This window comes from Chamaea fasciata, unplaced genomic scaffold, assembly GCF_029207755.1.
Source record: "Chamaea fasciata isolate MVZ Bird 193981 ecotype frontalis unplaced genomic scaffold, bChaFas1.0.hap1 SCAF_5, whole genome shotgun sequence".
Lineage (NCBI taxonomy): Eukaryota > Metazoa > Chordata > Aves > Passeriformes > Sylviidae > Chamaea > Chamaea fasciata.
The window spans coordinates 58,259,703-58,283,959 of record NW_027094090.1 but is presented as its reverse complement, the minus strand read 5'-3'; the positions used below and the strand labels follow the sequence as shown (position 1 = coordinate 58,283,959).

Genomic DNA, 24,257 nt, shown 5'->3' with positions numbered 1-24,257 from the left:
GGGGGATGCATAAATTTCATCTTATTCCTGTTGCTTGTCTGGATTCTGACCTGGTTCAAGTGTGATGTTGTTTTTTCTCCCTGAGGTTGGCTGTCATTTCATTAGATTGATTATTCTGCAGTTTTTTTCAGCATATAACTGAGTTCTTTTGTGCTGTATTAGGCCATTGGGCATACAACAGAATCAGAACTAAAAAACTTGCATTTAAATAGTTATTTGCTGAAACTGATACTGAATTTCATTAGTAATGATGGCATGTTGAGGTCATGGTTGAGTGCTTTAAGAACTCCGAGAAAATTTAAAAACACTGTAATGAATTTGGAGCCATCCTTGAATGTTTTGTTGTGTTTTCTATTAAAAATAAGTTAGAAATAAACAAAGGGAGCTTAAGCTATCAGTCAGCAGTGATCTAATGGGAGGGTAGGAAGCAGAGGGAACAATTAAGACTTTGGACTGCAATCCTTCACTGCCAGGAAAGTTTCTTAGCTGTACCTGGAGATTTACAGTCCAGCACTCCCCTGTTATCCATGGATGCCCTTGCACCTTGGGGGCATGGCTGGGAGATGGATGGGGAAGCTGTCACACTGCCCTGATCTCCCCAGGCCACTGAGCCTGCCAGGGCCACCAGTGGGGCCGGTCTGGCACCCCACTTCACCCAGCTGTCACTGGCAGTCTTGAGAGAAGGCTCAGTTCAGAATTTGGAGGCGCTGATATTGACATAGATGAGGCTTAGATGTCTTTGAAATTCAGCGTTTTGCACTCTACTTTTCACATGGACGTGTTTTTCTAGATTTCCGTAAATCTGGAAAGAAAGTAGCTCTTCATTTATCAAGGTCCTTGAGCACAGCTTCAGCAAGGACAAGAACCACCCCCCCCCCCCCCCCCCCCCCCCGAGCTGCTGAGTCCCTTTGCTCATGTGTGCTGTAATGATCATCAAGATTACTTGATATTTGCCACTGTCCTCCTCATGCCGCAAGGTGTTTATGGAAAATTATCAGTGCTTTAGGTGTATGTCTTCAGATTTATCTTTAGATTTCTGAAGGGCTGTTTCCTGTGGTTTTTTTGTGGGTGTTCCCAGTTAGTTCTTTTATCTTATTGATGTATCAATAATCTGTTTTAGCAGAAGGCTTCTGCTATCAGACTAACACCTATCGTGAGCTGGGTGAAAGTCTAGAAGTAAATGGTGAAAGGAAAAAAGCAGTAGTTTTAAGGGGGAACACAAGAGAGTAGAAAAAATTAGATTTAAGTATAATTTTTATACCCATAGCTAAACAGTCCCATAACTTGCTTGATATTTTACTCCCTGAGCAAATACAGAATTTTATGACTTTTTTTTTTCCATTTTGATGCATTGCAGGCAGTTAATGATACTCGGTGTTTATTCAATTCCCAGAGGAATAGTTTAATTCTAAGGCTGTGCAACCATAGGCAACATGCTTCAATTATCTGTGTGAGAACTGCAGCATTAATAGTCAGTCCTTGCACTGTGTTCTTATGGTGTGTTATTACATCTGTATTTCTGTCCTGCATGCTGAGCAGCAAGAAACCTGTTTGTGCGGGCTTTAAAGGAAAAGATAGAAAACTGTCAGCATGAAAATTACTGCTGTTGACTGATATATATATAAATATACATATGTATAAAGTAAGTAGGTGAAATTTATGGTCTCTATTAGAATGAAAAAAAAGAGGCAGATTATAAAAGCCAAGACCAGGTTTCAAACCAATTTATATTGAACAGTGAAGAGTACTATACTGTTACAGCCACACTTCCTGAGCACAGGTATTTTCACTGTCCATATCAATAAATTCAAGTAAGCTTCAGCGCAGTTTACCATATCTTTTATGTGGGCATTTGTATTCAAACATCACCGCGTGTGCTGTAATGAGTAAAAATTGTGTAAAATTCAGTCCTAAAAGTTGTGGTTTACAGACAGATGAGGTATTTACCTTTGACTTTGTTTGCTACCTAAGTCACTCAAATATATGCTCTAAAATAAAAACTGTAAGTATCTGATGAAAGAAAGCCATTAGTCATCAAGCCATGCTCATCTTTTTAATATTAATCAGCTGCTGTTTCTGAATTGACATTTCTGCTCATGCCACAGAAGAATTAGAGGGGGTGGGTGGGTGCTCTGCACACAAGGTCAAATAAGCTGCAGAATGCTGTGCTGCTTTTTGCAGCAGATGGGTAATGTTACATGGATTTTAATTACTGCAATTGCTCCTGACTTTGAGGAAGTACTCTCCCTTAATGACAGATTTGGCCACATAATTGTATTTAAATTGTGTGGTTCAGATGTGTTTGTTTAAAGATGCCATGCCTCTGCCCATCTGGAGAAGAATAATTACTGAAGTTTAACTTTCTTGTTGTTCCTCTTTTCATAGCAACCCTTTATACTGTATTGATATTTTTCAAGGGGAACTTGAAAGAGCCTGTTGTCATTGGGAAGGTGGTGGGTGTCGATTCACAGGGCTTTTAAAACACCTCTGCAGCTGAGGATCTGCAGGAATAATTTTGTTGAGGGATTGAGGGACGCTCTGCTATGAGCGCAGGCTTACAGAGCTCCTTTGATGTTGAGTCCTCACAGCTCCTCTGCAGCATAATAGAGAATGCGCCAGCAGATGACCCCTTGAAATAGATTTGTACCTGTGAAGAGGTTTTTTTTAATCTCCTTTAGCTACTTTTTCACTCCACTGTCTAGAAAGTATTAAAGGTTTCTTTGTTTCAATGTATTTCTCCTCCAGTGTGAGGAACAGTGAAGGAATACTGTGTTATTCGGGTCTCCTTTCCCCCCCCCCCCCCCCAAATATCTACTTTTTGTTGTAGTTCATTGCCCATCTCCCTGCACGTCATGTTGAGGGTATCTAAAAAGTTCAGTCTGCAGTGGGAACTATCTGAAATCCTCATTTCTTACCTGCTCTTCTGGTTGTAGAGGACAGAGAGATGGCTGAAGGTGGATAGACTGGGCAAATGGAAGTCTCCTGCAGAGAGGAACAGATGCATTTGTTTCTTGTCTTCTGTGGGCAGGAGAAGAAATGCTGTTTTCATCTTCCAGTGTGAAAGACTCCGCTTCAGACTCGACATTCAAAATAGATCTGTGGCAAAAGCAAAGCCAGGAAGCAAGTTTCTGGAGAAGGTGATGGGATTGTTGGAAGTCTTTAACAAGAGATTAGATGGATATCAGGAATGATATAGATGTTGTTGCTCTTATCCTGGGGAAGATAAATGGACTACTAGATACTGCCCTGGCGTCCCTTTTGAGATCCATTTTTTATTACTTTTATGATCTTTGCTAAGCTGAGGATCAGGATTAGTTACATGTCCGATTAATTTGAACTCAGCCCCCTACTGATTTAACTGCCCTGTCCCAGGAACCAGATTTATTGCAGGACTGCAGGCCAGCCCTGGGGTCCGCATGTCAACTCTCTCATCTTTCTGTGCTCTCACCTAGTCCTGCAGCACAGCCTGCCCACAGCAGGGGAGAGCAGAGGCAGCTGCTCATAGACATGGGTGCTGCAATGTCTAGCTGGTGTTTACAAGACCAAAGATTGGTTTGGTGTGCAAATTGGAAAAAGCAGAGCTTGGGTAGTACTTTAAGGCAGTGCAGGTTGGGAAGGCTGAGCTGAGAGCCCCGACCTCGCACGTGCATCCCTTGGCAGCAGGGCTTGATTAGTGGTGTAAGGAATAGAGGGAAGGTAGGACTGAGCTAGCAGCCAGCTGTAATTAAAATAGTCCTGAAGAGGAGAGGCAGTCACCATGGGGAATGGAAAGCTTACAAGGAGCATAGCTCTGTGCCTGGAACATGGGCCAGTGGAGCCACTGCCCAGCATGCCTGAAGGCAGGTTACCACAGGGAGCCCTGAGACCATCCTGACAGCAAAAGTTGGGAAAAAGCAGAAGAAGGGATGTGAAAGCCAGCAGCCAATAAACAAGGATGTATTTTTTTTATACCAACCAAGCATAATGGAGCCTAAAATAGTAGACCTCACCCCTCTAATTTGGGTGCTTTAGTGTTTCCTGCTCTTTCTTCCTTTCCACCTTGAGGTATTCATGTTACTGCTCCTGGCTCCTCAGTGTTTCAGTGAGTCTTTGTTCTGCTGAAGGCTATATTAATTTTATAATTTACATCAATGGGGATGGGTTTCCAACTCTGGGACTTGGAAAAGATCATACATAGAGTTGTTTCTGAGTAGCAAGCATACCCAAATTAGAAATGACATGTTTTCCTATTCCCTACCTCCTGCTAGCACCAGTGCCTGTGTGTCCAGCCTGTCAGTAAAGTCATGGTAAAGTATAAACACCATTAAAACTATGTTTGTTTTCTGGAGTGGCTTGCTGCCCTTGATCTGGCTGGTGATGTGGAAGGTAGCACTGGCCCAAGGGAGGGTCAGGACCTGGGAACAGCAGCTGTGGGACTGATGAGCTTAAACTGATCACAGCCCCACACCCTGTTAGCACAACTTTTCTTTTGTTGGTTAGCCAGTGCCCCTTTTGGGTCTGGAAGGAAATTTGGCATTTTGGACCTGACAGATGGCCTCTCAAAGAGATACATATAACTGGCAGATGCTTCTCCTAAGCGATCAGTTAGGCTTTAAAACCAGCTCTTGGCCTCTTGATGAGCTTGAAAAGGCCCGTGCAGCTTCTCCATCAAAAAGCCTGCCTTGAAGCTTTGTCATGTAGAATCACTGCTGTTGGGTTCTTAAATTGTATATAGAAAGTGACAGTGTAATAGGAAAGGTTATAACTGGGCAAAAAAAAAAAAAAATCCATTCAGTCCAAAATGCCCCATATATATCCTTCCTGGTTGGTGGTTTTTTTTGGTTGGTTGTTTTTTTTTTTTTTTTTGTTTGTTTGTTTTTTGTTTTTTTTTTTTTTTTTTTTAACTGATCTGTCGAGAGAAATTTAGATTTGGTATCTTTATACTACTCATCTTGCTGTGAGGTAACTGGGAGATGTGGAGTGGGCAACAGCCCCTGCTTCAGAGAGCGCAGACCTGAAGAAAAGGAGGCTCAGGGGAGACTTTTTTGCTCTTCAGAACTACCTGAAAGGAGGTTGTAGCCAGGTGAGGGTCAGGCTCATCTCCCCAACTAAAAATTGACAGGGCAAGAGGAAAATGCCTCAAGTTGCACCAGTTTAGATTAGATATTAGGAAAAGATTTCTTCACCAAAAGGGTTGTCAAGCACTGGAACACGCTGCTTAGGGAAGTGGTTGAGTCTCAAATGCTGGAGGTAACTAAAAGATTTGTGGATGTTGCACTTATGGATGTGGTTTAGCAGTGGTCTTGATGTGCTGGGGATGGAACATGATCTTGTCAGATCTTTGGTCTTCACGTGCACCCTTCCTCCACCATCACCCTCTCTCCCTTGCCATCCGTGACAGGCAATGTGATTTATCCCAAGACAAGTACACCAGGTGGGAATTGCAGGAGGACCTGTCTGGATGCTCACACAGCATCCACAATGTCCTCCTCATGGCAAAATTTGTTCCAGGTAATTGATATTTTGATATTTGCAATGATTGTGTGTTCATGCATGAGGCCATTCCACGGATATACAGAAGAATCTGAACAGAACAGTGCTGTAACCCTGGAGTCTGAATTTTCTCTCACAAGGTTTTAATAAGGTTTAGTTTGGTGATGTTTCTTGTCCTCTGAAGGAATTAAGAACATTATAGCGGTATTTTTTACAGAGTGCTGATATTAATTATAAAAAGTATAATTAATACATAGAGAGAGAATTTATATATAATTGTTGCACTAATAGTAATGCATTAATTGCTATAAATGCAGTTAAATCAAACCATTATTTTTCAGATAATATGCATGACTAGAGATTTGTGGTTCATACTATCTTATAAAGAAGTCATCATAATATTATGTTGCCATGATACTCGGCAGGAAAATTTAATACCTGAACTACCAGAACATTCCTTAGTTCTATCTTTTTATATATAATTATACATGAAAGTCAATAAAATAGCTACTTTGTAGGGCTTTATATGTAGCAGGATTTACAACGTTAAATATTATGGGTTTCAAACCCTGTGATAAGTACATAAATGGACCATTTAATTGCCCTTGATACAAATTCACCCTACTTCTTTAGATTTAGCTATTGCAATTAAATGCACTGAGCATTTCAGATGATTAAATTATCAGATGTATTGTGAATGCTTTATTAGAGATTTGTTGCTGGTGAAAGAACTTGAAGCATACATTACGATCTGGCTTCTAATCTGTAAACTATAGACAAATGTGTTTGCTATATGGCTTTTTTCATCCTTCCCTTTGATAGAGCTGTCATTCTGTAGGTCCACGGAAGGGAAAGATTGCAAGTACTTATGCTATGCTACAGATAAATTTTCAAAAATATCTTGGCACATTAGCATCATTTTTTCCGGATTTTTAGACAATGAGTGATATATCTAAAGCTAAGGCATGTCAGAATCGTATATAATTTCAAAAGTCAGTGATTTCTAGGTTGGATAATAGGAGCTGTATTTGTGTTCTTAAAGTAGGATACCAATACAGCTGCTTAGAGCAGATACAATATAATGAAGTCTAAAAAAGCCACCTGAATGAAGCTTTTTGAACGATGAGATCAGAAAAAGTCAGGTTAAAAAGGAGGATGCAGACTTCTGACAGTGATGAAAAAGAATCTTTGAAATAATTTATTTTAGGATGTAGGGATATCTGTATACAGAAATAGCAAAAATAGTTCTGTAAGAGGTGCTCCAGACCTGCTTAGCTGGGCCGTCTGCGTGTATGAATCTGGAGGACTGGGGTGCAAATTCTGCAAATGGGTCAGATCAGGTCCCTTCAGGTCATCCACAAAATTTCTTAATGGTTTGAAATATACCTGGAAGCGTGGAAAATGCCATTCTTTCAGTTCAAGTTGTGTATTCTTGTATATGAGGGAGGGAAACTTTAAGGCTAATGTGGAGGACTCTGGGGACTTAAAACACTTGATGACAAAAAAAGAAAATGGTTTTTGCTCTTCTACTGCCACTTTCATTCTCTCTTCTCTCAATCCCTGTTAAATTGAATTTTCTATCACTATTACTGTTCTTCATAAAAAATACATCTCTTATTTTCCTCTGCAGAATAAAATAAACATGACATACAAATTTACAGTGAGACTTGTCAACAAACACATAAGATCATGGATATTAGACTGAGCATACACTTTCTCTTGTATTCAATTTACTGCTAGTGCAATAAAACTGTCATCAGATCGAATGGGATTTTATCCTCTATCAGCTAGAAAGCAATGCAATTAAATTGTAAGTATACAGTTTTGGTGTATACAATATACCATTGTTCTCTTGCTCTCTTGTGAAAATTGAAAAGTTCTGTACAGCATATTCCAACATATAAGTAGGGATTTAATCTGGGTATTTTGGGGGGTATAATTAATTGATGTATTAATATGATGAATATAATTAAGGCTGTTTTTCAGTGTGAAAAATAGTATATTTTATCACAGTAAGGACCTGAAATCTCTTAATGAACATTTGTTTGAACAGAATGTATGGGAAAGGCCCAAAAATTAGGTCCACAGTTTTTGGGGGGGATAAAAAGCAGGAGACAAAATACAGAAATTTTAAAAAAGTCTTTTATGGACTCCAGCATAGGGGGGACCAAAATAGTTAGTGGGACTGCATTCACTTTAAAAAGAAAGGCATCAAAACACTGCTACTTTCCAAGAAATTGTCTGTTTTTTCACAGTTTAGGAAACCAGAAGCCAGTGGAGTTCACTTCTTACCTTGGAGGTGAGAGCACTCGGCTTTAGGGGTCCCTTCCTTGCCTAGTTTGCTTTCTTTAGGTGGATTGATAGGCCACAAGAGCATAACAAGTTGCTTCCTAGGGCAGCACTATTTGTGTATTTTTTCATAGTCTTCAACATTAGCTATTTCCATTCCTTCATTTTAAAGTACCTTCTCACTTGCAATTTGGTATTATACAATGTATTGCAGTGTAGCCACACATGATTAATACAACATACTCTGTATATGGCATGTGAAATAAAGCATTTTAAATGTCTATGCTGAATCAAAAATTAATAATATATGAATACATGTTACATTTAATTTGCTAAGAAGTACAAACTTCTATTATTTAATATTCCACTGATGCTCCGAGACCTGTCAGGATTGATGGCTGGGAGTATACAGACATGGTCCTTGCCTCTGCAAAACCTGGAGATGGCTTTCACTTTTCATATATTGCAGTCCGAAAATATATCCAAGTACCAGTAAATAGGTGACCTGAACAGACTTTGGACTGAGCCTCCTGTTTTTTGTTTGCCGTGGTCTGCTCTGTGATGTGTACGTTCATTAGAGGTGCTACAGGGCTGACATCTTCCACAATTAGTGCTCATGTATAATGAGATGCAATGCTGACAAGGACTCTCTTGTTTTCTATAGTTTCGCTGAGAGGCCTTTTCCTTCTTCTTTGGCACCAATCCGTTAAAGCCGTTGCACCATGTTCGGCTGGTGGCTGGGATTGAAAATAATTTTCAGCCATTAAAACTTTGCTGGTGTGTCATCAGCTCCACCTCTTGGATCAATTTGGCTTTTGCAGACCCAGTACATAGTTCGTAGGGGAATTCTCTCTGGGAATGTAAAAAGTCCTGAGGCAGTGCCCTAGTAAAAGCATCTGGCTCAATTGCTTTGTCCTGCCAGTTCAGTGCTTGATGAGTAGCTAAGTTTAATTACAAATTACTTTGCTAATAATTTGGGTTACATTGGCCTCTAGTGGCTCACATAGATAACTGCCCTGCTGGCAAAATCCTTTTACCTTGTGTTTTTAAATCCTGTCATATTCTTTTCATACAAGTCAAATAAAAAAATTGCTTCTTGCTGCCAGTGCAGCAAGACCTCTCCTCTATAACTGCAGATATTTTGCTTAATAAATGTGTATTTGAAATTGTTCAAAATAACAATAGGATTGTGAGAAGTTAATATGTTTAATCAAAGCACTTGATAAAAATGAGTATATCCTTCATACCAACAGTGAAAGAGAATAAACTCAACGTGATTTTTTTTTTTTTTTCAAAATAGGTTTAGGACTAGTTCACTTCCAAAAAATACACAGTGGTCTTATATGAAGGAAGTCAGAATAGCCCTCTACCTGTCCTGTGGCTACTCACTTGTAAACCTCTGAAACATCAGGTTTTGGGCCTGTGGAGTGGAATCAGTGTCTTTTCTGGCAAGCATGGAGAGCACTGGAGTGCTTTGCAGCTGGGTGTTTGCCAGCATAATGCAGACGTTTGCAAGTAGGAGGAGGGATCTGAAGCATGGAGGGTAACTCCTGGGTGTTTTGCAGTGACAAAACACACATTTTATATTGCTGTGAGAAGGTGATGCCCTATTCTGTAGTGTGGTGAGTTGGTTTTGCCCGTGTCAGAGCAGAGGGATTGCTTCCAGTAGAGGCCTTGGCCCTGGCCATGGGAAGTGTGGCAGGCAGTGTTTGGGCACGCATGGCACATGGGAGGCTCCAACTGGCAAGTCTTCCTTTTTCCTGCTGTTTTTTTCTTGATGAAATGCCATGAGTAAGGACAAATAGAGGCTGCACTGCAGAAAGTTTCTCCATGTGTAAGAAGAGGAGAACGATAGATGATTCTGTTTATATCTCTAAGATTACATAGGAAGCAGCAGTTATAAATGGTGAAGAAATGTGGTATCTTTTAAATAAATGATGGTGCACTCCAGCAAGGTGATAGCTCGTGTTTTCTGTTGCAGTTTGCAATGACAGGAGAGACAAAGGAGTACTCGCATCTTACAGAATTGATTTTCAAGGCTTTTTCAAGCTACCCTGCCTTGTAGTCTATCAGGGAACGACTCTGTCAGGATTCTGTGAAAATTCCTTGTCCTCCATTTCTGGCCACCTTTTTTATTCTTCCCTTTTAGAATCACAGGATCAGGAAGTAGATTGTGTTAAAAAAGGACCTTAAAGATTGCATAGTTCCAATGCCCCTGCCATGAACAGGGACACCTTCTGCTAGACCAGGGTGCTCAAGGCCCTATCCAGCCTGGCCTTTTGGGGAGGCCCTTCTTTCCTCAGCAGTGCTGATGGCAGAGGCAGTTTGGATCATGAGCAGATCTGTCCTGGCTGCTGGTGGTGGTGGTGGTGTCACCCCGGTGAGGTGCAGGCAGCGCAGCTGGGAACGGCTCGGTGAGCTCTTCTGGGATCCTGTCAGGATGCTCCCTCTCCCCAGGGCTTCTGGCAGTGTTGAATGGATATCAGCCAGCTCATTCCCTGAGCTGATCATCCTCAGACACTGGGAGAGTTGCTGAGCAGCTTAATTTATCCTTGACACGGTGGAGTTGTGCATTTGGTGTTGTCCTCAGACTAGCACACACACCCACACCTGCCATAGCTGGGAATGTGGTGTGACAAAACGAAAAGTATAAAATGCCTTCACCTTTTGAAATCATCTGTGGTGTTGCTCTTACCATTTGTTCAGAGGTTTTTTAGGCAGTGATGGATGCAGGAATTTTTTTTTTTTTCTAGTGCACTGTGACTCTTCTACTGGGAATCTTTTCAGTTGCTTTCAGTTCAGAAATCGGGTAGTTTCTTTACTTCTTAATTAGCTGCTAGGAGGAGGCTGATGATTTTTAGCTTTCTCTAACAAAAAGTTTTTATTTTTAAAGCCACTTTTATCAAGTCTTGCATCAAAATATTTTCCCATGCTTTGGGAAGTTCTTTTCCAGGGGTTTGTAATTATTTAACCAAGATGCTAAGTGAAGTTCCGTTTATCCTTAATTCAGAATGTGGGGTTTTCTCCTTTGTGTACCAGAGAGTGAGGGTGCAGATTGATTGATTTAGAGCTCCCTGACTACAATTTCTGCTTAAACATTTGACTTTTGTTCAGGTATCCATCAGGCCAGTGGTTGCCCTCCCTTCACACTGGAATCTTTTACAGAAACTCATTACTTCTTCCCAGGTGTGCTCTCTCTGAGATCCCAGCAGTGAGGGGGCCCTGCCCCATCAGTAAGGTCTCTCCACCAGCTACTGGGGTAATGCTCAGGATCCTCCTTCAGGAAAGGAGATGTGATTGACTATACCCATTTCTCTTAGTCAGACAAGTGCAGGCTTCTCTTCAAAGCAGGGCAGGCAGGAGGTTGTTCCTCCCAGCCGGCTGTATCGGTCACTGTTCTCTTCCAGCTGTGTGTGTGTTAACTCCATCTTCTCGTAGTGCCTTTCGCATCGTGGTTACGCCAGCAGAGTCTTTCCAGAATGACCTGACCCTTGATGTCAAACTCAGTCAGAGCTGGAATCTGACGGAATCGATTTTTGGTGAAACTGATCCCTCATGTTCTCTCTCATAAGGCTGTCTGGGCACTGTATGTGCTAATGGGAAAAATAAAATGGTGACCTTGTGTGTTCCCGGAGTGCTGGGTGTGATCCTGCTCAGCACAGCCAGGCGTTTGTCAGGCTTTTGATAAGTTCTTTCCACCCTGTGCCTGCCTGTGAGCCTCTCTAGTGCCTGCAGATGCAAATGTGAGTGCACCTTGCTCCCTAGCAGATGTCTTTGGAGAACAGATGTCAGTGCTCACTGCTTTTCTGTATGAATGTAAAATGCATCCTTCTGTGGAAAACAGGTGGTAATTTTTTTTAAATCTGCTGTGTTGTAGACCAGTGAAACTAATGAGATATGCTACAGCCTTCCCAGGTTTCCATTTCAATAAGCATCTAATGTTGAAACTGTTTTAATCGGGGCTTCTCTATCAGACATTCCCATTTCTGCATTCCCGGCACCCACCTGAAATGATTGCTTGGCCTCAAATTAATAGGTGATGGTGTTCTGATGTGCACTGTTAAATCATTTCTATTCCAGGATTAATTTTTGTTTGGCCTTTTCTGAAGGCAGCGTTCAGCATTAGACTGGCTGTGTGTGAATTGTAATGTACTTGTGTTTTCTCTTGTCAGAATAACGAAATGGTGGAGCTGCAGAGGATACGAATGAAAGATGAGATTCGAGAGTACAAGTTCCGAGAAGCGAGACTGCTGCAGGACTACACTGAGCTGGAGGAAGAAAACATCACTTTACAGAAACTGGTGTCCACACTGAAACAGAATCAAGTAAGCACTGAAAGGTTCAAGGCACTGTACTATAAATTATCACTATTTTCTCTAATTTCCATAATGTGATCCTGCAGAGGACTTTGATAGAAGTTTCTTTGTATGTTTGGGGTTTTTTTCCCGGCTGGGTTTTTGCTGATCATTTATTCTAAAATGGTGTTACTGGCCATTTTTGAAATATGGGGAAGCTCTTACCTCAGTTTTGAAAAATTATGATGGAATATTTCGCTGCAGAACTGTGGAATCAGAGAGGAATTATTGAAAGAGATAGAGCTGCGTATTTTTGCTTCATGCTTTTCCCGTTCCTCAGGAACTTGGTTCCCAGAGGTCAGTTGTCCTTTAAAGTGAGCAAAAGAGATTTGATCTCCTGTCAGGAGAGTTAACTTGTGGTGATGAAAATTTAAATATCCAGGTTGGGTGGTATAACACTTCCTGCCTTTTAGGTGCTGTCTAGACCATCATAACATAACATTGCACTTCTAACACGTTCTCCTCACCTGCTCTCAGAGGGTCACAGCTCTGCACTGCAGCCCCTGGTTGTGCCCTGACCCATTGCCTGGTGCTCTTGGGGCTTCTGTGGAAGAGCCAGCCCTGTCACAGTTTCTGAGGCAGCCTTGGAACAAAGCTGCCTTATTCCTGCAGGAAGAAGCAGTGCTATTTCAGCTCTCTTTTACTGCTTTTTTACTGCTTCAGCACAAGTGCCATTGAAACACTTTAAACAACAGAGCTGTGCTGCAGGGAATACACAGGTAGTGGGAATGGGCTCATGATTTCCTTATTTATGAAGATGCCTGGTCTTTCCACTCCTGAAACGGAATTTATACAGATCATCTTTGTTGCCAGAGTTATTTACCCAGACAGCAAATTCCTCCTTTGGGGCATGGATTTTTTTCTCATCAACCTCATAGGAGTCATTGTCACATCGTCAGGAAGTAAACGAGCCCTTCATGGACTGTGCTAGTTTTTGCCTAAAATGATATCTGCTTGCAAGTGTTTATATTTGTCATAATATTTAATTCTAACTGAAACTAAATGCCAACGGTCTGTGGAGAGAGAAAAAGCATTGCCACATTTTGAAGGGCTTTAAAAATCAGTCATTTTGCATCACAGATCCATGCACTTGTGATTCCCAAAATTACTTTACAAGATAAAATTTTAAGATCATTCTTTAATGGTTGAATTTACAAACCCATATGTTATAAATCTTGGTGCTAGAAGGTCATTATCTACATGTTGGGGTTTTTTGTAGCTTTTTAAAGTAAGAATCTATGAGAAGGTAACCATAGAGATATATAGACCTCTAGCTTTTATATGTGTTTAAAATTGAAAAAGTCTTGGTTGTTTTGTAGGGTTGAATTATTAAAAAAAATATGAATATCGCCCTAATGCCGATATCCAACTATGACGAACAAAAGACTCTCTAACAGTTTAAAGTTAGAAAGTGTATGTTTAATTACGACGCCGGGCAGCGTGCGGGATAGCTCCCAAACACGCGCGCTCACAGATCACAGGGTCTTTTTATGTACAGAAGTATTGAATACCCAAAACACAAATGTATATTCATGACTTTAGTACATCCCATTCCCCGCTTCGTATGGTAATTAGCCAAAAGCTATTAAGCATGCGTGGTTTGTTCTTTGAAATGGCTCGGTGGTCTTTTTTATGGGGCAGGGTCTCAAAATGATGAAGTAAGTGAGTCTTCTTCGCTTCGACTTTTTAACCTTTTAGTGTTGCGTGACAACTGAATCCTGTTTTCCCAGGAGTATTTGATTTATGAATTCATTGTCCTTCTTGAAGCCTATTGATTAGTCAGAATACACAAACATAAGTTGACAGGCCTCATGATTTATCAGTCCCTTAAATCCCGCTTCTGCTTATCAAAAGGGAAGTCTATCTGTCTTACTTCAGCAATATCTGGTTTAACTAAAATCTTTAATTCTTCAAAATTAATGTTTCAGGGTTTGGCTTTTTTTCATGTCCTTAAGTTATAAGCATAGCTACTTTGATTGCATTTCATAGTTTTTCCAGATGGACCTGTTCCTTCAGTAAGGAAAGATACTGAATTGCCAAATGTAGATTTGAAACTCTCATGGATTTTCCTTTTCTATTTAAGAATGTCCAATATCATTTTGGGACTTTGCTGTTTGACATGTTTCTGAGTTTGGAGATTAGTGCTTTGGTTTTGAAGTTTGCTTTTCTAAAGGTTTATGAGTCGAAGACTTTTGACAGGTTGATAAATATTCTACTTCAATAGGAATGGTGGAAATTTTTTTTGCCATTTTATTTTTGCCCTCATTTTAGTTTGATTAAAAATCCATATATGTCAAATACAAGAAAATTCTATGCAATGCATTAAGATTGCAGGTAGTAATGTTGTTTGAATTATAAAAGCATCAACTGCAAAAAATCGGGGCTTTTCATGGAAACATGAAAATTCTGTATTTTTTTCCTCTTTCACCAAGCTATTAAATTATTTCACCTGATAATGAGATTTTTTTTTTCATTTTGAAATTAAGATGCAGATGGCTAACATGATTAAAATTAAATTTAAAAAATCCAAGTGTCATCATTTTTACCAGGAGTGCTGGTCAAGTGTGGACATGGACCTTCACAAACAAAGCTGTTCCTTTTCATTGCTGTGGGGTTTTCCAACAGAGAAAAGGAATGTAAAGGACAGCAAAGGGGAAGCTTTCTGCAGTGGGGATCTCCTGCACTGTCTAGGTATTGCTGATCAACTCTCGAGCTAGGCTGGGTTTTTCCAGGCTTTGTTTCTTGTGAAGGGAAATGGAAAGGACTGAACAAAGGAGCTACCTCTAAAGGACAGAGAGGAAGCTGCTGTTTGGCTCAGCTCACAATGCCCATAAACACCTTGATAAAATACCAATCCTGGGTGTGGGACAGGGAGCTGCCCTCTGAGAGGGACAGAACACTGAACTCCTCCAGTGCTGCCAACGGGTGTCACTGACAAACATTCCAGGCACTGTGGTTGGAGCAACAGGTTCCTGTGTGCTCCAGAGGGACATCCCTTCCCTACACACCGTCCAGGGACTGTGGGGGCCTGAATCAACTGTTTGCTGCATTCTTCTGGTAGCTTGAAAACTCTAGCAGTTTTGGGCCATCTAAGAGTTTAAACTGACTGTACAAATAGATTCCTGATTAATTTTTAAAACTAAATACCTCTGGGAAAATGGAGAGCCTTGTAAAGTACAGAGAAGAGAGTTGAGGCTCTTCTACTGTTTTTATACCTTCCATCTGTATTTTTGAAAACTACCAAGGTACTTGAGAGTATCTGTGCCTGAGTGACTTAATACCTAGTAGGAATTGAGATACGAGGTCATCTTCAGAATATTTGCAAACCATAAATCAGGCCATGTTAACCTAAGATCCATGAATACCATGATATACCAACATTGCTTATAGCAATTCATAGTAAATCTGTTATTATCAGGACAGCTACTAATAACCAGCCTTCTTCCCATGAAATTTCATTGCTTATCATAAGTTGTTCAGAAAGAGGCTTTCTATTTCTTGAGTCTCACATGCTGAAAAAGTGAGCACTGGAGTATTTAACGGAGTGAACTCCACGTGCACTTTTTGTTGAGCCAGTTCTTTGCAGCAGCAGGCAGTGTCTGGTATTCCAAACCATAGTTTCTCTAACACCTATCTCAACAGGGCTGATAAATGGCAGGTTTTCACAACTCAAGTTTTAGTATTATGAATGTTCTTTGTCTTGTCTAATTCAGGTTGAATACGAAGGCTTAAAGCATGAGATTAAACGATTTGAGGAGGAGACAGTGTTGCTTAATAGCCAGCTAGAAGATGCCATCCGGCTGAAGGAGATTGCTGAGCATCAGCTGGAGGAAGCTCTGGAAACTTTAAAAAATGAAAGAGAGCAAAAGAACAATCTGAGAAAGGAACTGGCCCAGTATATCAACCTCAATGATAGTATGTATAATAACCATATTAATATATCAGTAGATGGGTTGAAGTTCTCAGAGGACGGGGGTGAGCCCAACAACGACGACAAAATGAACGGACACATCCACGGGCCTCTTGTGAAACTCAACGGTGACTACAGAACTCCCACGAGTAGGAAAGGGGAATCTCTGCACCCCGTCTCTGACCTCTTCAGTGAGCTCAACATATCAGAGATACAGAAACTGAAGCAGCAACTCATGCAGGTAAGGGCTGAATTTAATGTCCTGTAGCGTTTAGACGCATCCTGTGAAACCTTGTGCTAGTTTTGCTGTGATCATTCCTGGTGACATTCTTGGCCACATATGTCCATTTTCCAGACTTCTGCTTTGGTGTTTTTTCTTATCCAGATTTTGTCAGAAATATCCCTCGTACACAGAGTACATACCTGCACAAAAGTCAGTGTGACCTGAGCAGATATTTAGTGCAAAGAGGAGAAAGGGATGGAGATGCTGGGGTTACAGGAGGTTAGATTCATTTTTTCCTGCTTTCATAATGGTAAATGTCCCTGAAATTGGAAATGAAATAAGGTATTCTTCAATACGACTAAAGCTATCTGGAAAAAAACCCTCATTAAAAAATACCTGCACGTACAGATTTGATTATGCTCCCTTGCAAGCCAGAGGGAGTTTCTGCCGCTAAACTCGGCTCGAGCAGGGTTTGGCACACGGTCAGGAGGGAACAAAAGGAGGGCAGCGCTGCCCTCACCAGCCGTGCCCCGGGAGCATGTGGCGTGTGGGCTGTCACAGAGTGCCCGTGTCCCGCTGCCAGTGCCGGCGGATGCGCGGGCTGCAGGGGGTGCCTCGGGGCGGGACAGCCGGCGTTTGTTCCTGCTCGTCCGTGCCCAGCCAGAATAGGAGCCTGGGACGCCAGCCAGATGAAAACTCAAGCTGCCGGCCCCTGTGCTGCCATCATCTCGGAAGGGGGGCAGTGCCACGCAGAGAAAGGGGTCCTGCTGCCCAAGCTGTTGAGCATCTCGTCTGCCGCAGCAGCTTGAAAGGGTTTGGCACCGTCAAGGAAACACCCAGCATTTTCTGGCTTCAGGCTTCTGAAAAGCACCTCTTCTAAAGAGAGGAAATACGAACCCTTTACTGCTTGAAATGTAAAAGGTGGTTTGGAAGTGAAATAGAGCAAAACCAGTTTTCAGTGCTTGCTAGAGAACAACAAAACCGTATGTGGTCTGTCCTAATTGCTGAAGAGTTAATTGTTTTATTTATCTCGCTGCCAAATTCACTGTGGGAAGTTTTGATCTGAGCTGTGACATAGTGAACATGGATGACATCTAGTGCTTTGCACCAATAACTTTGACACAAAGCACACATCATTTAAGTGTAAAAGCTTGAAATTTAGGGTTTTATTTACATGACAAATTCTGTTAAACTTCCCAGTTTTAAAGTCTACAGAGAGTGTATATTGTATGTACATGCAGATGTACAAATGTGCACCTGGAAGAACAAGTGTGTATATATATATATATACTTGTATATATTCAAGTATGTATATATACTTGTATACATGCAAGTATCTATAAATAATATGTGAACATATGCATTATATGCAGCTTCTAATTTGATTCAGAAATACAATGTTAAAACTTTTAAAAGCACAGTTTCAAAAGAAGTGCTTTGAAGTGTTCACATTTCGAAAGACGGTGTTTTAAGCCATAATTTACAGTGAAATACAGTATAAATTTGGAGTTGCAAGTTGCTTAGAAATGAAAAAAAGGATTACTTTGGGTATGCTTTTTTCTTGATTTTATGAAATTAAATACTGAGCATGATGAGTTAGCAAACTTCTACTTGAAAGATACTGTAATTGTCTTTATCTTTGGGTTAAAACCTTATATTTCTTAAACAAAGAAGCAGCCTTCTCACAGTCTCTAGGAACAAACTTAGGACCCTAAAAAAGAAATTATGAATATTTTCGGTCATAGCATTTTTTGGTGCTGGGCCCCAACACATCTCTGCCAGTGGTGGCCACCTTTGTTTGGCATTTATATCCTGTTAAAAGGTTCAGGGTTTAAAAAGACAGACTAGACCTCAATGAAAGCCTGATTTCTTTAGATACTGTAAAAGTTCACTGCAAAATGCTTGTGTTTTACAAAGTGATCTCCTTCTCTGTTGAGTTACATCAGTTCGCGTCACACAAATTAAATTTGGATCATACAAATTAAATGTGAAATATGCTGGCAAAAGTTTTCCGTGTGGTTTTCAAGGCTGACAAAAGGTAAATCATCAGCAAAATTGGGGTTTTTTTCCCCTATACAGCATCTTTGCCATATGGTGTTCATTCAGCTGAATCTCAATGCTTGGTATGAGTTCCTCCTATTTTCTGTGAAGAGGCGGTACTAGGGTAGAGTTTCTGAAGGAACTGACCATTTATTGGGAACTATTTTTATGACTATAGGACATCAGGTTCCTTTTTATGTTAAAGGTAAACTTCAGATTTGCCATTTTGTCAGTGTGTCTGGCAAATTGTTTTTGCTCCTCAGTCTCATAAAGAAGACTTCACTGAAACAGTATGACAAATAGAATTTCTTCTATAGATTTTGGATGCTGCTGCTTCATGGGCTGTGCTGGTCCCTAGGAGAGACTTAATTGCACCTATTCCCTTTCCATATATATATATATCTATATATCTATATCTATATCTATATATATATATATATCTGCTGTGTAACAAATGTCTTGCTGAAAATTTTCATATTTTGAGATTTTCTTAGAAAAGCTCAGAGCTTTGCACTCTTCCTTCCTGTTTGTTGTCCAGTGGAAAGAATTCTCTATATCATCTTTGAAGTCTAGGGCTCCTTTTCTTCCCATGGTCATGCTTTCCCTTTTTCTGAGGCTAATAATCCTATTGTGAAAACCTAGATTAAATTCTCTTAAAAAAGGCAGAACAATAACAAGTCCCTGCAGCTCAGTTTCTGACACTCTTCTTTAGCTGCCTTGTACTCTTGTGACAAATATGCTGTAGCTGAGATTCAGGGTTCTTGAGATGAGCTCTCCTGTTAATTTTTTTCCAGTCTCCCCCAGGAATTGTTCACTCAAATTCTGATGTTTAAAAAAAAAAAAAAAAAAAAAGGTGGGGACATAAATGGCTATGGTTAAATTGCTTTTCATAATTGCAAACTATAGATGCAAATTGAGAAGGAAATCTCAAGCTGAAATCTCTGGAGGGAAGGATGCATTGCAAAATAGGTACAGCTACTTTTGAATTGCTTTTATTTTCATTTTAAGATGATGAAAATGCTTACTGCAGGTACCAATTTCAGTGTCAAAAAAAATACACTAACTGGACTGAAAAAGACCTGGAATTGCCTTAAGTTTGCTGTGGTAGAAATAAGAGTATAGTATTGTCTAGAACAGGAAATATTATCATCATGTTTGGCAACAGCAGAGTCATTAATATACAAAAGGTGTGCTCAGGACTGAGCTGGAGCTTTGGGGTTTTTCCCTTGGCAGTAAGAGCATGTATTTATGGTTTTAAACAGAAGGAGATTAGCTTAATCCATTATTGCTGGTCCAGAATGAATAAAAATGAGTAGGTCTGTGTATTTCCTTTTGCCTGCTGTGCAAGTTGATATATGGGTTTTAAAAGTTTAAAATGTTTTTTTCTGGAAAGAATCCTTTCTGTTTGAAATGAGTGTTTCCAGAACACATCTGTGTTTAGAAGAGAAATTATCATCAAGATCCAAATTAGCTCTGCTACAGTTTTTCTTCGTGATAGGGTATAATGGCTCAGATCAGTAGTCCTGCAGGATCAATTCTGTCTGATTAATTTAAGCAGGCACTGAAACACTGTGCTGTTTTAACACACAGGTGTTTTCTCAAAGGGAAGGCTTTATTTTAAATAAATATTATTAAAAATAAATATTTGTTTTTACATGGGTGCAATCTACAGTGAGTTGGCTTCTGGTGTGACCATGCCCACAGTGGACCCGTACACTTTAATAAGCCAACTGCCTTTGGTGTGTAATATGTGGTTCTTTATTATCAGTACCGTTTCTCATTATAAAGTGAGATGGTCCTTTCATTGGCCAAAACCCAGATTTTTGGTGCAAATGCATAGCTCACCAGCCTGAAGGAATAAATACCTTCATCTGATGAGGGCAGTGTAAGTAACCCTGAAGCCTGCTATACCAGGTGGTAACAACTGGAGTTCAGCTGAAGGTTTCTAGGGAGAACAGACCTGGGCCAGGCAGCCTGATGAAAAAAATGAGGAAAGCTGGTGAAGAGACTCCTGCTGGGTTATCTCTGAGGGCCCCCAGAACAGGCCTGACCGGGAGATCTGTAGAAAGTGGTCACTTTTAAGAAGATGCACTTGGCAAAAGGGAAGTTTACCCTATTTTGGATTTTCTCAACAAGAGTGGGCTGACATGGGGGCTGAGCAACAACTCAGGTGGCAGACATACTGGGATAACAACGGGGGAACAGAAAATGGAGAAGGATACCAAAATACTTGTGGTCCTTAGCTGTCCTCTTCTGCACTGATGATGTAGTGCCAAAAATGGAACACTTCATAGCTAAAGAGAGAGACTCTTCCTGGATCATGAAATTTTTGGTTTTTAATTCTTAAGGCATCAGTCCCCTGTATACAGGAAAAGTAGGCTGATTTTTTAAGCTATTTTTATCATGGCTTCTATTTTTATTTGCAAATAAAAGTTTCTGCCTGCAATTGGTTGCAGATCCTGGTGTAGGCTACGTTTTGAGAGCCTGTCTGTGAAACCAAGGGATCACTGTGTACTCCAAGGTCTTAGTACTTCTGAGCAGCAGCCATGGCTCAAAAGCCTGCTTAAGAGGAAACAGGAATTTGAAGCACTGCTCAGAACATTTTGTGAGATGGTAATTAATACCTTATCAGTTTCTCAAAGGCTTTTGTTTTCCTTTACCAAGATTCATGGTGGCTCATTTGAGTCTCTTTTACATGCTACTGATAGGGAAGGACAGTTTGTGTATGGTTTCTTTTTAGGTTTCTTCATAACTGAAAGCTTTAAATTTTCAGAATTAATAATTCCAGCACTCATCAAGGGAAGAGCCATTTTCACTGCATGTGCTGTAATACTGCAGTGGGGGAGAGAGAAGAGCAATAAACCTGATAGGCTCAGGGTCCTATTGTAAAAGCCACGAAAGGAGGAAGGATCCTATCTCCATGAGCCTTCCTCCACTTCCCAGTTCAGGACAGAACAAAGGCAAGGGAAGAAGTTGGAGCATTACACTTAAAACTTGAAATGAGAGCCTTTCTGAAGTATTGTGATGAGTACCAAATATCTGACCAGATCAAACTTGTGAGTTTGTCTTGTTCACTTGCTTTAAAATTGCTGTGCATTAAAATTTCTAGAGGTGTCTCTCATGATGTCTTCTGTTGTTCAATGTCCACATTTCTCTGTGGATATTTGAAAAGAAACTTACTAGATGACAAACAGTGAGTGGGTTGTTAGTTACACCACAAGTCCTGCTTTTCTTGGCTTGAATTTAAACAGATGGGTTTTTCTTACAGATAAGTGCTAGGGATGGGCAGTCCTGGGAGTTGCATGTGCTCAGTGTCCTGATCTGTGCTACATTTCCACACAGTAGGTTATTCAATCTGTGGAAATGTACACAGCTAGTTTTATACTGCATTTGCTTTAATGAAAGTGTGCAGTAGTTCAAAGATATGAATGAATATTGTGAAAAACTGGTAGAACTGTTAAAGGGAAATGTAAATTCAAACTCTATTGAGAAATGGCTAGCAGTTGACAGTGATGCAGTTTCTGTGTTCAGGGAACATATGTCCTAATAAATCCTGTATCATCATTCTAGCTGATGAGACAGTGCTTTGGCACTTGGTAATTCTTCAGTGGGAAATGTGTAGAATTGTGACCCAGTGATATTGAAAGTTGTAACAGAGGCTGGGACTTCCTAAACCTCTGAGAGTTACAAGGCACTCTATAAATTAATTTTATGTTTTAAGTGTATATGGCTAAAGTATATATGTATCTCTCAGAAGCCCTCAAGTTGCAGGTAGTGGTGGGGTGGGGGAGATGACGGTGACTGCAGAGTTTGGTGCTCAGCCTGGGTAGGATGAGATCCTGGGGTTCTCATTTTGACTCTGTTGCAGGTGGAGCGAGAGAAGGCCATTCTCCTGGCCAACCTCCAGGAGTCTCAGACACAGCTGGAGCACACCAAGGGAGCCCTGACAGAGCAGCACGAGCGTGTGCACAGGCTCACGGAGCACGTCAACGCCATGAGGGGGCTGCAGAGCAACAAGGAGCTGAAAGTTGAGCTTGACTGTGAGAAGGGCCGAGATTCCGGTGAGGAAGCACACGACTACGAAGTGGACATCAATGGCTTGGAGATCCTGGAATGTAAATACAAAGTAGCTGTTACTGAGGTGATAGACCTTAAAGCAGAAATCAAGGCCTTGAAGGAAAAATATAATAAGTATGTGGAAAACTACACTGAAGAGAAGGCCAAGTATGAGAGCAGAATCCAGACATATGATGAGCAGGTGACAAGCCTGGAGAAGTCGACCAAGGAAAGCCAGGAAAAAATGGTCCACATGGAAAAGGAGTTACAAAGGATGACAAGCATAGCAAACGAAAACCACAATACCCTTAACACTGCCCAGGACGAGCTGGTGACGTTTAGTGAGGAGCTGGCTCAGCTCTACCACCACGTCTGCCTGTGCAACAACGAGACGCCGAACAGGGTCATGTTGGACTATTACAGGCAGAGCAGAGTCACCCGCAGCGGGAGCCTGAAGGGGCCAGATGACCCTCGAGGCCTCCTTTCCCCACGGCTCGCCAGGCGGGGGGTGGCATCGCCCGTGGAAGCCAGGACCCCGACCGAGCAGGTGACAAAAGAGACCACAGAGCCTGGCAAGGAACAGAGCCCAACGAAAACACCTTCCATTTCTCCCGTCATCACAGCCCCTCCTTCCTCCCCTGTCTCTGACACCAGTGACATCCGCAAAGAGCCTATGAACATCTACAACCTCAATGCCATAATAAGGGACCAAATCAAGCACTTGCAGAAGGCTGTGGACCGGTCGCTGCAGCTGTCGCGGCAGCGGGCCGCGGCCCGCGAGCTGGCGCCCATGATCGACAAGGACAAGGAGGCCTTAATGGAGGAGATCCTGAAGCTGAAGTCGCTCCTGAGTACAAAGCGAGAGCAGATCGCGACCTTGAGGGCAGTGCTGAAAGCCAACAAGCAGGTAAGGTGCTCATAAAGCACTCAGGAAAGTGTTATTTAGTCAGGTCACTTACAAGCTTTCCCAGGGGTATTTTGGAGGAGAGGTTTTGCTCACAGGTTATTTAGTCTCTCAGTAGCAGCAAGGACACACCTTTGTTCCCTCCCCTCCCAGCCTCCTCTTTAAGCACTTCAGTGCTTTTCTCAGCACCCGCCTTTCATTCAGCAGAGGTGGACCAGCTACTGCCCAGGCATGTTGCTGGTATTATCACGAACTGTTTAAGATTGCCAGGGTTGGAAAACAAAATAGAACGTACCTGGAGAGGCTCTCAGTGGTGTGCTCTTCTGTTTAGGAGAATAAAAACCTTATTTTGAATATTTTTCAAATTTTAAGAGAAATTCATCCAACCACTTTATTTTTGATGTTTCACCGATGAAAAGAATACAAAAATTACAGTACTTGATATCAAATGCAAAAAGAAATTCACCTTAATGCTATGTTTTTCAAGAGTACTGTCAGTTTTCTTTGCATAGTTTATCTACCAAGCCCTTGGCATCCATTAGATTCCAGGTCTAAAAACACTGGAAAAAAAATAAGTCTAAATTTAAACATTCAAATAGTTTTATTTACTTCGATGCATCTCCTTTTGCCCAGAGTTAAATCTGAATGCAAGAGGCTGCAGCAGCAGTGATTTTGCTCTATGTTCCCTGGCACTTTCCTCATCTGAAGACACTGCAGTGATCACCACATGGGGGCTTGAATCCTGGTTAACAGCTTGGCACACTATTAGCTGTTGACAGTGATGGGATTTCAGTGTTAAAATTCCCAATAGTCAACTATTCTGAAGTTACAATTTCAAGTGTAATTGATTGTTGTCTCTGTAACTGCATAGGGTACAGGGGATTTTTAAACTGCAGCAGTATTTCAACATATATTGAGTCTTTTATAGCATCCCCTCCCTCTTCGATACAACACATGTTAAATATTAACTCAAGTAATTAAATATCATCTCTAGCTAAGCAATAATAG

At 41.1% G+C, this 24,257-nt stretch overlaps 1 protein-coding gene across 9 annotated transcripts in view; it reads left to right on the top strand.

Moving 5' to 3' along the window:
• LOC136289762 (protein bicaudal D homolog 1) overlaps nucleotides 1-24,257 on the top strand; it is a 274,544-nt gene that overhangs the window by 103,482 nt on the left and 146,805 nt on the right. For all 9 annotated transcript variants that reach the window (XM_066183850.1, XM_066183851.1, XM_066183858.1 and 6 more), the window contains exons 3-5: nucleotides 11,934-12,086; nucleotides 15,830-16,267; nucleotides 22,158-23,252. In XM_066183850.1, coding sequence (XP_066039947.1) covers nucleotides 11,934-12,086; nucleotides 15,830-16,267; nucleotides 22,158-23,252 — 1,686 coding nt within the window. The remainder of the gene's footprint in view (nucleotides 1-11,933; nucleotides 12,087-15,829; nucleotides 16,268-22,157; nucleotides 23,253-24,257) is intronic.